The sequence below is a fragment of the Heterodontus francisci genome, chromosome 42 (genome assembly GCF_036365525.1).
Source record: "Heterodontus francisci isolate sHetFra1 chromosome 42, sHetFra1.hap1, whole genome shotgun sequence".
Classification (NCBI taxonomy): domain Eukaryota; kingdom Metazoa; phylum Chordata; class Chondrichthyes; order Heterodontiformes; family Heterodontidae; genus Heterodontus; species Heterodontus francisci.
In genome coordinates, this window is record NC_090412.1 from 8,778,763 (window position 1) to 8,794,661 (window position 15,899).

Consider the following 15,899-nt stretch of genomic DNA (forward strand, 5'->3'; position numbering starts at 1 on the left):
TTCTCACCACTGTCTGGGTAAACACGTTTCTCCTGAATTCTCTATTGGATTTATTGATGACTTTCTTATATTTATGGCCTCTAGTTTTGGTTTCCCCTACAAGTGGAAATATCTTCTCTATGTTCTTTATGTCTACCCTAGTCATGTCTACCCTATCAAACCCCTGCATCATTTTAAAGACCTTTTATCAGGTCACCCTTCAACCTTCTCTTTTCTAGAGAAAAGTTAGAAAAATTTGTTGTTAGAACTAATGCAGGTGGGGAGGGGAACACTCAAAAGATCACGAACTTGAGTGTTGAAAATACTTGCTCTTAAAACAAGTGTTCCTGGTCGGAATTGGGGGAGGAAATCTTTGTTCTGAGAATAAATGTGTTTGAGCAGTTAGTGAGCTGTTTAAAAAAATTGCTAGAGTGATTGACACTAACAAATCTTTATTTTGTGACTTAGTCATTTCTCGCTATGACTTACACTTCATGAAGAGCAGCAGAGGACAGTTGGAGGCCCTCAGCGAACAGTGTAATGGAAATTCAGCAATCCCACACTCAGAAAGAGTAGTCTCACTTGATTGGATGGTGGGTTGGAGATCAGCACTCTCCAGTGTTGTGATCCTCTGTCCCATTGGGTGTACAGGATCACAACTGATTTAACTTACCTTTTTGCTGCCATCACTGTTTTTGTTTCAATTATTTAAAGAGGTAGGAAGTGAAGGCTCCTTGCACCTCCTACTTTTGGTAAGTCGCCATAAGATAAGACAAGCTTCCCAAAATGTTTCCGCGTGCATTAAAGGCCTGCTACCCGATCCGAACCCGACGAAACCAGGGTTCGGGTCGGGTCAGGTCACTCCTCCAGGTCCGGCTTTCGAGCTCGGGTCGGGGTCGGACACACACAGTAATTAATTGGACTTGAAAGGTTGTTTAAAAAGATGAAGATTGGAGCCACGAAGTCAGTGATTGTTTGGTCACAAGTTAAACAGAAACCCATGGAGTTGTGCCCAGACAGGTTGTGCCACACTGTACGAGTATCTGCATTGCTTAAAATAAACACAGCAATTGCCCAAAGGCTCAGAAAATATTATACATTACCTAGACCCCTGCCTTACAGGTTGAAATACTTGCTGCAAGTTTATCCAGTGAGCAGCTGAGATGCAGAGACCAGGAAGGTCCTGAGAGTCCTGACAGTCATCATTTTATATAAATACTGTATATTTTATAATAATTAATCATTCAGGATCTTTCTGGTCTCCTCATCTCAGCTACTCACTGGATAAACTTGCAACAAGTATTTCAAACTGAAAAGAGTGAAAAACGGATTCGGAATCGGAAGGTAGGTAAAATGAACATTCCGGTGGTTGGGTCAGGTCGGGCGCGGGAAAAAATGGAAGGACTCGGGCCGGGTCGGGCTCGGGTCCAATGTGGCTCTGCCAGGTTCGGGTCGGGTTTTTAAAAAACCCGAGCAGGCCTTTAACGTGCATCACACTATACGGGCACCTTCGACAGTGCAGCACTCTCTCAGTACTGCACTGACGTCCCAATCTAGATTTTGTTAGTGGAGGGATAAATATTGGCGAGGACACCAGGGAGAACTCCCCTGCTCTTCTTCGAATAGTGTCATGAGATCTTTTATGTCCAGCCAAGAGGGCAGACAGGACCTCAGTTTAACATCTCATCCAAAAGAGGGCACCTCCAACAGTGCAAAACTCCCTCAGTATTGCACTGAAATGTCAGCCTAGATTTTGTACTAGTCTCTGGAGTGGGACTTCAACCCACTACCTTCTGCCTCAAGACTCACGAGTGCTACCCACTGAGCTACAAATGACAGCCAAGGAAGTAAGTCGTACCTGAGTTGGTTGATAGCGTGTTAACCACCTTTCAATGTGAGTGGCATACCAGCCGGGAAGCAAGCACCGATTCTGCAGAATACGAACTTCTCTCGGGGAGTCTGGTCCTGCTGTGATCACCTGATAGAAGGTGTAGTTTAGAGCTGCAGAGTCATGGTGAGCTCGCTGGTGCTGTGGAGAAACCAACAGGTTAACATTCTGGGAGAAGTGTGCTGTTACCGAGTCTACTCAACTTTTGTGAGGCAAGGTTACGAAACCAAGGCAGGTAAATGGAGTTCAGATACAGGTCAGCCATGATCTAATGGAATGGTGGAACAGACTGAGGGGCTGAATGGCCTCCCTGTTAAATGTGAGGAAACACAAGTTCAATCATCACGAAGACTCTTGTTTGATCTTAAAGAAAGTTGGGCCCTAGACCACCTCTGGTTAACACACCGCACAGCTCCTGTTTATCTTTCTAACACATCATTGCTTGCTGTGAAGAGACCATTAGTAGCTTAGATCAAGAGCTCACACAGTTGCCTTCTGGCTAAACTAACATGAAATCTCACACTTGTGTGTGTTTTAAGTTCAGTTTTTAGTTGAGCGCAGCACAATCATTTGAAAGGGAGAAGTTCTGCTTTCTGATTATTGATGCCAAATAAACCGTAAAATAGTACAGCACAGAAAAAACAGGCAATTCGGCCCATCGTGCCTGTGTTGGCTCTTTGAAAGAGCTATCCAGTTAGTCCCACTGCCCTGCTCTTTCCCCACAGCCCTGAAAATTTTCCTTTCAATCATTCCTCTTTGAAAATTATTATTGAAACTGCTTCCATCACTCGTTCAGGCAGCATATTCCAGATCGTAACCATCTCACCTCTGCTTCCTTTGCCACTTACCTTAAATCTGTGTCTTCTGCTGACTAGACCTCCTGCGAGTGGAAAGTTTATCCAAGTTTACCCTATCAAAACCCTTCAGAATTTTGAACGTCTATTCAATCTCCTCTTAACCTTCCGCTCTAAATACAACGACCCCAGCTTCTCCACATAACTGAAGTCTCTCATCCCTGGTACTATCCTGGTAAAGCTCCTCTGTGCCCTGTCTGAGGCCTTGACATCCTTCCTAAAGTGTGGTGCCCAAATATTGGACACAATTCTCCAACTGAGGCCTAACCAGCGATTTGTACAGTTTTAGCACATGTTCCTTATAAAGGGACAGAATGAACAAAGAACAGTACAGCACAGGAACAGGCCATTCAGCCCTCCAAGCCTGTGCCGATCTTGATGCCTGTCTAAACTAAAACCTTCTGCACTTCCGGGGACCATATCCCTCTATTCCCATCCTATTCATGTATTTGTTAAGTTGTCTCTTAAACGTCGCTATCGTACCTGCTTCCACCACCTCCCCCGGCAGCAAGTTCCAGGCACTCACCACCCTCTGTGTAAAGAACTTGCCTCGCACATCCCCTCTAAACTTTGCCCCTTGCACCTTAAACCTATGTCCCCTAGTAACTGACTCTTCCAACCTGAGATAAAGCTTCTGACTATCCACTCTGTCCATGCCGCTCATAACTTTGTAAACCTCTATCATGTCGCCCCTCCACCTCCGTCGTTCCAGTGAAAACAATCCGAGTTTATCCAACCTCTCCTCATAGCTAATGCCCTCCAGACCAGGCAACATTCTGTTAAACCTCTTCTGTACCCTCTCCAAAGCCTCCACATCCTTCTGGTAGTCTGCTACTTTAACTATTCTAGTGTCAGCAAGCAACGTGGCACGGTCACCTTGTGATTGGGAGAACATTCATCTCAAACGTTTACATGTCAGACTGGCTCAGTTAGTGGGCTCAAAGTCAGAAGGTTATGAGTTCAATCCCTACTTCTGGATTGAAGACAGAAACTAGGCTAATAGTGTAACATGCCATCCTACAGTTAAGATGTTAAACTGAGGCCCTCTTCTGGCGATTCGGCTATGAAGATTGTTCAGCACTATTTAAAAAGGGGGCAAGGAGGTATTGAGTTTGGTAGGTTAAGGGACAATCTAATCAAAGTGTTTAAAATGGTAAAAGGATTCGATACAGAGAAACCAGAAACAAAGGGTGTCATCTTAAAATGAGAGCAAGGCCATTTGGGAGTGAAATCAGGAAGCATATTTTCCAAAAAGAGTGCAGGAAATCTGGAACTCGCTCCCCAGAAGGCTGTGGATGCTAGGGGTTAATTGAAATTTTGGAAGAACGAAATTGATAAATCTTTGTTGCACAAGGATATCAAGGGATATGGGAACAAAGATGGTTAAGTGGAGTTGAGGTACAGATCAGCCATGATCTACTCGAATAGCAGAGCAAGCTTGAGGGGCTGAATGGTCTCCTCCTGTTCCCATGTTCTTCCTAGTATATCGGCCAACATCCTTACCTCAACCAAAGATAAATGAACATTCACTGGCGTTTGCAAGCTGTTTGTCGGTACAAAGTGGCTGTTGCATTATCTACCTAACTGTTGACCATGCTGCAAAGTGATTCACAGGGTGTGAAGCATTTTGAGATGCGATAAAAGGAATACAAATGCCAAATCCTTTTTCCTCTCTTTAAGCAGTAAAAAGCCGAAAGAAGTGACTGCCACTTGGAAACAGATATAGGAAGGAGTGTTGTGTGGGTTAAACAAACTCCTGGCAGCTTCTCATTTCCATTCAAACACTGGAAGTCTCTGCAGAAGTTGTACCTGCACAGCTGTCAAGCTTGATAAAATCAGCTGTGGTTCACCCAAGTTGAGGAAATAAAAAAAGAAAAATCTCTAAACAAGTAAAATAAACTTTCTTCCTCTGCAATTTGCCAATTTTCAAACCGTAAATGTGGAAGTCCAGCACGTCTCTGGGCTCACACAGTCTGGCTTCTAGATACTGGCCGACGACAGTGCATCATCATCCACCATTCAGCACAGACTGACCCACTCTCTCAGGGAGGTCAGGAAGAGAGTTGCTGCACACAAGGAGACATTGTGTACTGGTGCATTTCTGACAATGGGGCAAAGTGAAGGAATCTGCACCCCACAAAGGGTTGCCAACTCGAGTTGGACTTGTTCCTGGAGATTTCATCACATGACTCCTTGCCTCCAACCATCCCATCACACCCCCCATTCCTCAGTAAAAAAGACTTTTATCTCAATCTTCAAGACCATTACAGTTGATCAAGGAACACGTCCAAAGAAAATGAGAAAAACGTGATTTTTTTTAAAGGCTCCCTCTGATTTTTCTCCCAGCGTCCAGGAGATTAATCTTCAATTCCTGGAGACTCCAGGGCAATCCTGGAGTGTTGGCAATCTTAACTCTATGTCCATTCTGCTCCCAGTGACCTCAGTGCTGACACTGCAAGATAATCTGCTCCATGCCCCAACACTCACATCCCTCAAAAAACTGTCCAACAAAAATATCAATTTGAAAAAATAGCACTTCCAGAAATACCTTGAGAGTTGGAATCATAGAGATTTACAGCATAGGAGGCAGCTATTCGGCCTGTCGTGCCTGTGAAGGAGCAGTCATGCCTCCCTGCTTTTTGTCCGTGACCCTGTAAGTACCTGTCTAAAGCTCTCTTTAGAAAATCAGCTTCCACCACCTTTTCAGGTAGAGTAATCCAGATCCTGGCAACTCTCTGAATAATTTGTTTCTCATTCCCCCTCTAGATCTGGTGTGGCAATTCGAATAGCTTGAATACACATTATCAACAACAAATTGTATTTATATAGCACCTTCAACGCAGAACACCCTAAGGTGCTTCACTTCAGTGATATCAAACATAATTCAACACTGAACCACATAAGAAGATAATAGGATAGATGACTGAAAGTTTGGTTCAAGAGGTAGCTTTTAAGGAGCGTCTTAAAGGAGAGGTAGAGAGGACTAGGGAAGGTATTCCAGAGCTTAGGGCCTTGGCAGCTGAAGGGACAGCCGACAATAGCAGAGTGAAGGAAATCGAAGATTCGCAAGAGACCAGAATTGGAAGAATGCAAAGACTTTGTCACAGAGTCAGAGTCATATAGTACAGAAACAGGCCCTTCAGCCCATCGTGTCCGTGCCGGCCATCAAGCACCTATCTATTCTAACCCCATTTCCCAGCACTTGGCCCGTAGCCTTGCATGCTATGGTGTTTCAAGCGCTCATCTAAATACTTCTTAATGTTGTGAGGGTTACTGCCTCTACCACCTCTTCAGGCAGTGCATTCCAGATTCCAACCACCCTCTGGGTGAAAAATCTTTTCCTCAAATCCCCTCTAAACCTCCTGCCCCATACATTAAATCCATGCCCCTGGTTATTAACACCTCTGCTAAGGAAAAAGTTTCTTCCTATCTAACCTATCTATGCCCCTCATAATTTTGTATACCTCAATCAGGTCCCCCTCAGCTTTCTCTGCTCTTAGGAAAAGAACCCTAGCCTATCCAGTCAGTTTCTCTTCATAGCTGAAATGCTCCAGCCCAGGTGAATCTCCTCTGCACCTTCTCCAGTGCAATCACATCCATCCTATAGTGCGGTGACCAGAACTGTACACAGTACTCCAGCTGTGACCTAACTCGCGTTTTATACAGCTCCATCATAACCCCCCTGCTCTTATATTCTATGCCTCAGCTAATAAAGGCAAGTATCCCATATGCCTTCCTAACAACCTTATCTACCTGTGCTGCTGCCTTCAGTGATCTATGAACAAGTACACCAAGGACCCTCTGATCCTCTGTTCTTCCTATTGTATATTCCCTTGCCTTGTTAGTCCTCCCAAAATGCATCACCTCACACACCTCAGGATTAAATTCTATTTGCCACTGCTCTGCCCATCTTACCAGCCCATCTATATCATCCTGTAATCGAAGGCTTTCCTCCTGACTACTTAAGACACCACCAATTTTCATGTCATCTGCGAACTTATTGATCATACCTCCTATATTCACGTCTAAATCATTGACGTACACTACAAACAGCAAGGGTCCCAGCACCGATCCCTGTGGTACACCACTGGTCACAGGCTTCCACTCGCAAAAACAACCCTCGACCATCACCCTCTGCCTCCTGTCACTAAGCCAATTTTGGATCCAATTTGCCAAATTGCCCTGGATCCCATGGGCTCTTACCTTCTTGACCAATGTCCCATGCAGGACCTTATCAAAAGCCTTACTGAAGTCCATGTAGACTACATCAACTGCTTTACCCTCCTCTACACATCTAGTCACCTCCTCGAAAAATTCCATCAAGTTTGTTAGACTTTGGAGGGTTGTAGGGCTGGAGGAGGTTACAGAGATATGGAGGGGAGATGCCATGGAGGGATTTGAAAACATGATGAGAACTTTAAAATCGAGTGTTGCTCAACCATCTAAAAGGGAACAACCCTCTACCGTCCACCTGCAAAAGCAAACTATTTACTGTGGAGAAGGTGGCACAAACCTGGTACCAGGAGTACGCTCGCTCTGCTGGGTTGATCAGAATGGCAATGATCTTCGCTCGGGGTAGCAGTGCTGCTGCCCTCTTGGGGACCACCTCGGATTCAAAGTAATTCGCACTCTTCTCAAACATAAAGTCTGTGCTCGCGTTTGATGGGATCGGGAAGAACTCCATGTACCTGAAAGATAGGAGCCAATTATTGAGAACCAAGTGATGGAGAGTCACCCCCTCCCCCTCTGGGTGGAGATGATGTCTTGCTGTCCAGGAAACTGGCTGCTGTGACATCAATTGTTTCTCTTAAATACAGCAGTCTGTAGAATAATTACAACAACTTGCATTTATACAGCGCCTTTAATGTAGTAAAAGCATTTCAAGGCACCTCACATGAGCAGTTATCAGTCAAAGTTTGACACAGAATCGCATAAGGAGATATTTGGACAGGTGATCAAAAGCTTGGTCAAAGAGATGGGGTTTGCAGGAGAGCCCGAAAAGAGGAGAGAGAGAGGTGACCAAGGTGGAGAGGTTTAGTGAAGGAATTCAAGAGTTTAGGGCCTGGGCAGCCGCAGTAATTAAACTCCTGACGACTCCAGGGCATTCTGAGCGTGAAGGCAAATGTTTCTGAGCAGGATTCCTGCTGAGGGATCCTGGATACTAAATATTTGCAGGGATTCCTTGGGCCCGTTCCAATATTTGGAGGGGTTCCTTAAACAGACAAGTTTGGAAACCACAGATTATAAGTGAGCTACTGTTTTTGACTGAGAGCCGTTCCCCTATGTGTTAATGTTCCAAGTTACACCACCCCAGAGAAAACACAATCTAGAAATTTAAACTGCCCCTGAACCACTCGCGTTTATAAAGCCGACCAGAATCGAGTAGAGACACTTAAGTTAATGGCGTCTTACCAGTCTATTCCTTTGTGATAATTGGCCCCATTGAAGAATTGAATCTCCTCATAGGTGAGCGGGCTGGGGAAATTACTCGTGACTCCAGGATGTAATGAGAGGAAAAAGTGCAAAGCTGTGGTACCTGTGGAAAAGGACAGTGCCATTCATTAGGGCGCCATTTTCAAACGTTCATTTCTTTTTCGTCTAACACTGAACTTTAAAAGAGAAAACAATATTTTCCCCCAACTGACTTCAGAAATATGTTCAAATTTATAAGATGATGTGCATTTAAATAACATCTAATCACACCTCCTAGCAATATCTCAAAGTGCACCACACAGTGAAGTACTTTGAAGTGCACAAGCAAACACAGCAGCCAATTTGGAGCCAGTGAGTCCTCCAGACATCAGTTAACTTCTTTGTTTTCTGGTATTGTTGTCTAAAGACAGAATATAGTTCAGGACACCCAAACTCTCCTGCTCTTCAAATCATGCCCTGGTATCTTTAATATCTACCTAAATGAACAGATCAGACCTTGACTTAATTTTTCCTTTGAAAGGCAGCCCCTCTGACAATGCAGCACTCTCTCCGTATCACACTGAAGCACCAACCTGTCTCAGCATGAGTCTGGGCTCTGCACTCTTAATGGAAGCAAGAAACTTGGATTTTTTTTAAAAAGTGGAAATCTTTCTGCACAAAAAAACTGATGAAACTACTTGCTCCCCACACAGAAATTTCTTGCCTCTTTAATGTGTCAACACTAAAATAATACTATTTCAAAGGCTTAAATTAAGATGAATGAAATCGAAGAATAAAAGGTTACCAGTTTTCTGGGGGCCAATGATTAAAAACTTGGGAAGCCTGTCACAAGTTTTCTCTTTCGACCAAATGTCCTTGTGTCGTTTGTCATCACATGGATTCTGAAAAAGAACGTTTATCAGGAAATTATAATCTCGCAAAACAAAGGTATTTACCTTTATAAATAGGCAATGCAATTCAAATAGCCTGAAAGTTACGACAGTGGTCACTACAAGGAGGATCAGACCCCTTCTAATAAAAAAAACTTCCAATTTTACTGTACAAAAAGGTTCATCTTCAAACCCTCCAAGAAAAGTAAGATACTGGATTCTAAACACATGTACAATAATAATCACTTATGTGAAAGTCTTTGAATTTTATCACCAAACCGATCTGACTAATACTGGATATTAAGTTAGGTCTGACCAACCTGTTGGCAGCTGCCTTAATTCACTTTATGTGGCTCAGTATCAGATTTTGCTTTATATAACACTCCTGTGAAGCACCTTCGAGCACCTTACTATGCTAAAGGTCCTTTTCAAATACAAGTTATTGTTGTTGACAATATGGACATAGGCAGCTATACACATGCGCACACATATCCATCCACACACATGCATGCACCCACAACAACAACTTACATTTATGCAGCTCTTTTAATGCTTCACAGGAGCATTATGAAACAAAATGACACTGAGCCACTTAAGGAGATATTAGCTCAGATGGCCAAAGGAGTGTCTTAACGGAGGAGAATGAGGTGGAGATACAGGGAGGTTTAGGGAGGGAATTCCAGAGCTTGGAGCCCAGGCAACTGAAGGCATGGCCACCAATGGTGCAGCAAGTAAAATCAGACATGAAGGGGCCAAGCACAAACACACATACACAACCATACCAACACACGCACGCACCCACATGGAATAAAAAAAGGAGTTGATGCCAAACCGAGACAAGACATTGTTTAGGCTGCAACTACATAAGAAACATAGGAAATAGGAGCAGGAGTAGGCCATTCGGCCCCTCAAGCCTACCCCGCCATTCAATAAGATCATGGCTCATCTGCCCCAGACCTCAACTCCCCTTTCGTGCCAGCTCCCCATAGCCCTCAACTCCCCGATATTTCAAAAATCTATCTACCTCCTCTTTAAATATTTCAGTGATCTCGCCTCCACAACTCTCTGGGGTAGAGAACTCCAGACATTCACTACCCTCTGAGAGAAGAAATTCCTTCACATCTCAGTTTTAAATGAGTGTATCCTTATTAGTCACTTCATTAATGGAAGGATATTAGAATCATGGACAGGGTGCAACGTGGGTCCACTCCAGGAATCAGGAGGTGTATTAATGAGGAGAAAATTGAAAACCTAGTGCTGTATTTACTGGGGCAGGGGAACATTAAACAGGATCTAACACAAATGTTCAGAATTTTGAAAATGCTTTCAGATTGTTTCCACGGGTTGCTGAATCAAGGGAACACGAATTTAAGATCAGCAGTAAAGGAGGTTAAAAGAAGTTTTCACTCAAAGGGCGTTTTCGAATCTGGACTGCCTTTTTTTGCGAGAGAAACTGAAGCCAAGTCAATCGTGACATTTCAGAGGGAACTGGATAAACACGTGGAGAAGAAACAGTGTTAAAAGGATACTGGGAAGGAGCAGGGAAGCTGGCATGGACTTGATGGGCCAAATGGCCTCCTTCTATGCTATAATGATTCTATGATTCTACTGGCTGTACTGATAGAATCAGCAGAGGCACAATGGGCTTCTACCATGCTGTAGTATCTCTGGTGTTGTCCCAAGTCAGACTGACATTCACCGATATCTGGGTGGCAGATTAGTTTTCCAAAACAAACGAAGATTTATAAATTTGCTGAGTAGAGTCCCTGGTCACTTGAGTAAATGGGGCAGATGTGGCACCTGATCTTTCTTTTCTTTTTTTCTTTTGGGCCTCCTTATCTCGAGAGACAATGGATACGCGCCTGGAGGTGGTCAGTGGTTTGTGAAGCAGCGCCTGGAGTGGCTATAAAGGCCAATTCTGGAGTGACAGGCTCTTCCACAGGTGCTGCAGAGAAATTTGTTTGTTGGGGCTGTTGCACAGTTGGCTCTCCCCTTGCGCCTCTGTCTTTTTTCCTGCCAACTACTAAGTCTCTTCGACTCGCCACAATTTAGCCCTGTCTTTATGGCTGCCCGCCAGCTCTGGCGAATGCTGGCAACTGACTCCCACGACTTGTGATCAATGTCACACGATTTCATGTCGCGTTTGCAGACGTCTTTATAACGGAGACATGGACGGCCGGTGGGTCTGATACCAGTGGCGAGCTTGCTGTACAATGTGTCTTTGGGGATCCTGCCATCTTCCATGCGGCTCACATGGCCAAGCCATCTCAAGCGCCGCTGACTCAGTAGTGTGTATAAGCTGGGGATGTTGGCCGCTTCAAGGACTTCTGTGTTGGAGATATAGTCCTGCCACCTGATGCCAAGTATTCTCCGAAGGCAGCGAAGATGGAATGAATTGAGACGTCGCTCTTGGCTGGCATACGTTGTCCAGGCCTCGCTGCCGTAGAGCAAGGTACTGAGGACACAGGCCTGATACACTCGGACTTTTGTGTTCCGTGTCAGTGCGCCATTTTCCCACACTCTCTTGGCCAGTCTGGACATAGCAGTGGAAGCCTTACCCATGCGCTTGTTGATTTCTGCATCTAGAGACAGGTTACTGGTGATAGTTGAGCCTAGGTAGGTGAACTCTTGAACCACTTCCAGAGCGTGGTCGCCAATATTGATGGATGGAGCATTTCTGACATCCTGCCCCATGATGTTCGTTTTCTTGAGGCTGATGGTTAGGCCAAATTCATTGCAGGCAGACGCAAACCTGTCGATGAGACTCTGCAGGCATTCTTCAGTGTGAGATGTTAAAGCAGCATCGTCAGCAAAGAGGAGTTCTCTGATGAGGACTTTCCGTACTTTGGACTTCGCTCTTAGACGGGCAAGGTTGAACAACCTGCCCCCTGATCTTGTGTGGAGGAAAATTCCTTCTTCAGAGGATTTGAACGCATGTGAAAGCAGCAGGGAGAAGAAAATCCCAAAAAGTGTGGGTGCGAGAACACAGCCCTGTTTCACACCACTCAGGATAGGAAAGGGCTCTGATGAGGAGCCACCATGTTGAATTGTGCCTTTCATATTGTCATGGAATGAGGTGATGATACTTAGTAGCTTTGGTGGACATCCGATCTTTTCTAGTAGTCTGAAGAGACCACGTCTGCTGACGAGGTCAAAGGCTTTGGTGAGATCAATGAAAGCAATGTAGAGGGGCATCTGTTGTTCACGGCATTTCTCCTGTATCTGACGAAGGGAGAACAGCATGTCAATAGTCGATCTCTCTGCACGAAAGCCACACTGTGCCTCAGGGTAGACGCGCTCGGCCAGCTTCTGGAGCCTGTTCAGAGCGACTCGAGCAAAGACTTTCCCCACTATGCTGAGCAGGGAGATTCCACGGTAGTTGTTGCAGTCACCGCGGTCACCTTTGTTTTTATAGAGGGTGATGATGTTGGCATCGCGCATGTCCTGGGGTACTGCTCCCTCGTCCCAGCACAGGCATAGCAGTTCATGTAGTGCTGAGAGTATAGCAGGCTTGGCACTCTTGATTATTTCAGGGGTAATGCTGTCCTTCCCAGGGGCTTTTCCGCTGGCTAGGGAATCAATGGCATCACTGAGTTCCGATTTGGTTGGCTGTATGTCCAGCTCATCCATGACTGGTAGAGGCTGGGCTGCATTGAGGGCAGTCTCAGTGACAGCATTCTCCCTGGAGTACAGTTCTAGGTAGTGCTCAACCCAGCGGTCCATCTGTTTGCGTTGGTCAGTGATTATGTCCCCCGATTTAGATTTGAGGGGGGTGATCTTCTTGATGGTTGGCCCAAGAGCTCTCTTCATGCCATCATACATTCCTCTGATGTTTCCGGTGTCTGAGGCCAGCTGAATATGACTGCATAGGTGTTGCCAGTAGTCGTTTGCGCAACGCCTAGCTGTTCTTTGTGCAGTACTTCTGGCTGCTTTAAGTGCTGCGGATGTTAAATCGCTGGGGGCTTTCTTGTAGTTCAAAAGTGCAATGCGCTTAGCGGCTATGACAGGTTCCAGCTCTTCATTATGAGATTGAAACCAGTCTGCATTTCTCTTCGCACTTTTGCCGTAGGTGGTCAAAGCTGACTCATAGATGGCGTCTCTGATGTGGGCCCACTTGGTCTCAGCATCCCCTGTGGGAGTGTTTTGAAGGGCTGTTACAAGTGAATTTAGAAATTTTTGTAACAGCTGTGGGTGAGAAATTCTGCTCGTGTTGATGCGCGGGTGGCCCTTCTGCTTGGAATGATGCAACTTCTTTGGTCTGAGTCTAACCTTGCTGCACACCAGGGAGTGGTCGGTGTCGCAGTCCGCACTGTGGAAGCTGCGTGTGATTTGAACACTGTTTAAAGAGGCTCGCCTTGTGACAATGAGGTCTAGCTGGTGCCAACGACGTGATCTTGGGTGCCTCCATGAAACCTGGTGACAGGGTTTAGTGTGAAAGAACGAGTTGGTGATGCAGAGGTTATGATAGGTACACAACTCAAGCAGTCTCTGTCCATTCTCATTCATCCTTCCAATGCCATAGCGCCCAAGGCAGGAGGGCCATGAGTCATGGTCGGCCCCAACCCTGGCATTAAAGTCCCCCAGCAGGAATAGGTGTTCGGTGTTGGGGATGCTGCTAATGATGTTATGGAGTTGTTCATAGAACTGGTCTTTAGCTTCAGGTGGGAGGCAGTTTATTTACGTGCTGGACCCAAAGGGCCCTTAGCAAGACGAGACATCTTCACACGTGTTCAAAAGCTTTTCCTTAGCTTCCGTTCCCTTCTTCCCAAAAGTAGCTTGTACAACTCAACAACTGAATTCTTCTCCTTTCTCCCCTTATAATATTTCTTGATCTTCAATTATAAACAGCCCCTCGCCAGTGAAATAGTTTCACCAAAAGCAGATCTGACAGTCTGCAGCTGTGCTCCTGAAAAGCTTAACAACAGACACTCGATACTCCAGATACTGGATTGTTCTCTCAGGTAAAACCATTAGATTTATTTTCTGTACAGATTTCGCTCTCTTTATCGTAAGGTAACAAACCGCAATAATAATAAAGATCAAATGGTTTTACCTGAGTGACAATCAAAGATCTGAACGAGGTGTTTAAAATGTTAAAAGGATTTGGCAGCTCAGATATAGAAAAACTCTTTCCTCTGATGGGGGAATCCAGTGCAAGGGAACATAACCTAAAGAACTGGGCCATTTAAGAAGGAAATCAGGAAGCACTTTTTCCACACATAAGGGAGTGAAAATCTGGAATTATCTCCTTTCCAAAAGACTGAGGATACGAGGTTAATTGGAGACGGAAATCAATAGACAAAGCGTATCAAGGAATATGAAGCTAAGGTGGGTAAATGGAGTTGAGGTACAGATCAGCTCTGGTTGAAATAAATGGCAGAACAGGCTCAACGGGCTGAATGGCCTCCTCCTGTTCTTATGCTCCTAAAATGGGGGGTGCAGCAAGCCAGTAGGGAGACAAAACAACCGTTTCCAAAACGAGCAGTCCGAATTATAACCAGAATGCAAAATAAGGGAGTAAATATGACACAAACTTACATTTGAAGTTTGTAAACCTCGGACAGACTGGAGTCTATTTCCCATCTGAATTTCTTTCATAGACATGTGAACTAAACAGCAACTAGATTCATAGCACCAACTTACAGGATAAGGGGTAAGATGGAAAGTTAATCAAAAGTGGGATTCCTGGACCCCCGGTGTCGTGATGCATCCACAATATCATCAGTTTCTCTCCGTCCTGTTAGATTTGTTGACTTTTTGACAAGACTATTTCTGTTGCTGCGTACTATTAAAGATTTTTGTTGTCATTTCAAGGTTAATACTGATTTCCTTTCAGTATTTGGCACTGACTTCCAGTCGTTAGGACAGGGGTCCCTGGAGTGAGTCTTTATTTTATATACAGATGTTCCCAGGATGTGGACAACATTGGCAAGGCCGCATCGATTGCCCATCCCTAACTGCGGCAGTGACTGGCTCCACGCCAGTGGTTTGCTCGGCCACATCAGAGGACATTAAGAGTCAAGCTGGTAGAGTGGGATGGGACTCACATGTCAGTAGGATTGCCAACCCTCCAGGATTGACCTGGAATCTCCAGAGCAGTGCCAGGAGAAAATTCATACACGTATTATTAAAAAAAAAGGTTTCCATTCATTTTCCCTCAACATTTTCATTTATTAATTGTGAAAATATTGGAGATTGGAAAAAAGACAGTCAAATATCAACTGATAAGGTAATAAAGAGTCCAATTAGTGGGGGAAAGGCATTAAACCACGAGGATAGGCGATTGAAGGCAGGATGTGTGGGGTTTGGGTGGTTGGAGGCACAAGGTCAGGTGATGAAACCTCCAGGAATGCACCCAACTAGAGTTGGTAACCCTATGTGTTGGCCAGACTTGCCGGGGGTGGCAGGCTCTCTTCCTTGAAGGATATTTGGGTTTTTATTTAACTAGCACATGGCAACTTTCAGGATTACTTTCCTGGCGCTGGCTCACAATCGGCCAGATTTACTGAAATCAACTTCACAACTCAGTGGGATTCGAACACGAGTTACAAAGCCGTTGCCACTAAGCAGCCATATTTCCATTAAACCCCAGGGAGTGTTCCAGTATCTCTATAGAAAACTACTAGTATATACATATTTAAAGTTCCCTTAACAAAGGGACCAATCTATGAAAATACTGCTAATGTATTATAGGCGCCACTTGCTGATAAACTGCAGAGCATCAACAGCTCATTTTTAAAGGACTAAAGAAGAAACAAAGGGTGATCAGACAGGGATTTTCTAGCAATAGTTCCTCTTTCACAGTACTTTGAATACATTATGACAGCTCAGTTGCATTTCTAAGACAAACATAATGCTGAAACCATACAGAAATGT

The 15,899-nt window shown here is 44.8% G+C and overlaps 1 protein-coding gene across 12 annotated transcripts in view; it reads right to left on the bottom strand.

The window, feature by feature from the left end:
- Positions 1-15,899, bottom strand: part of ndst2a (N-deacetylase/N-sulfotransferase (heparan glucosaminyl) 2a) — a 480,630-nt gene that overhangs the window by 10,627 nt on the left and 454,104 nt on the right. For all 12 annotated transcript variants that reach the window (XM_068020521.1, XM_068020523.1, XM_068020517.1 and 9 more), the window contains 4 exons: positions 8,939-9,035; positions 8,134-8,257; positions 7,235-7,409; positions 1,838-2,008 (listed from right to left, as the gene is read on the bottom strand). In XM_068020521.1, the coding sequence (XP_067876622.1) occupies positions 1,838-2,008; positions 7,235-7,409; positions 8,134-8,257; positions 8,939-9,035 (567 nt within the window). The remainder of the gene's footprint in view (positions 1-1,837; positions 2,009-7,234; positions 7,410-8,133; positions 8,258-8,938; positions 9,036-15,899) is intronic.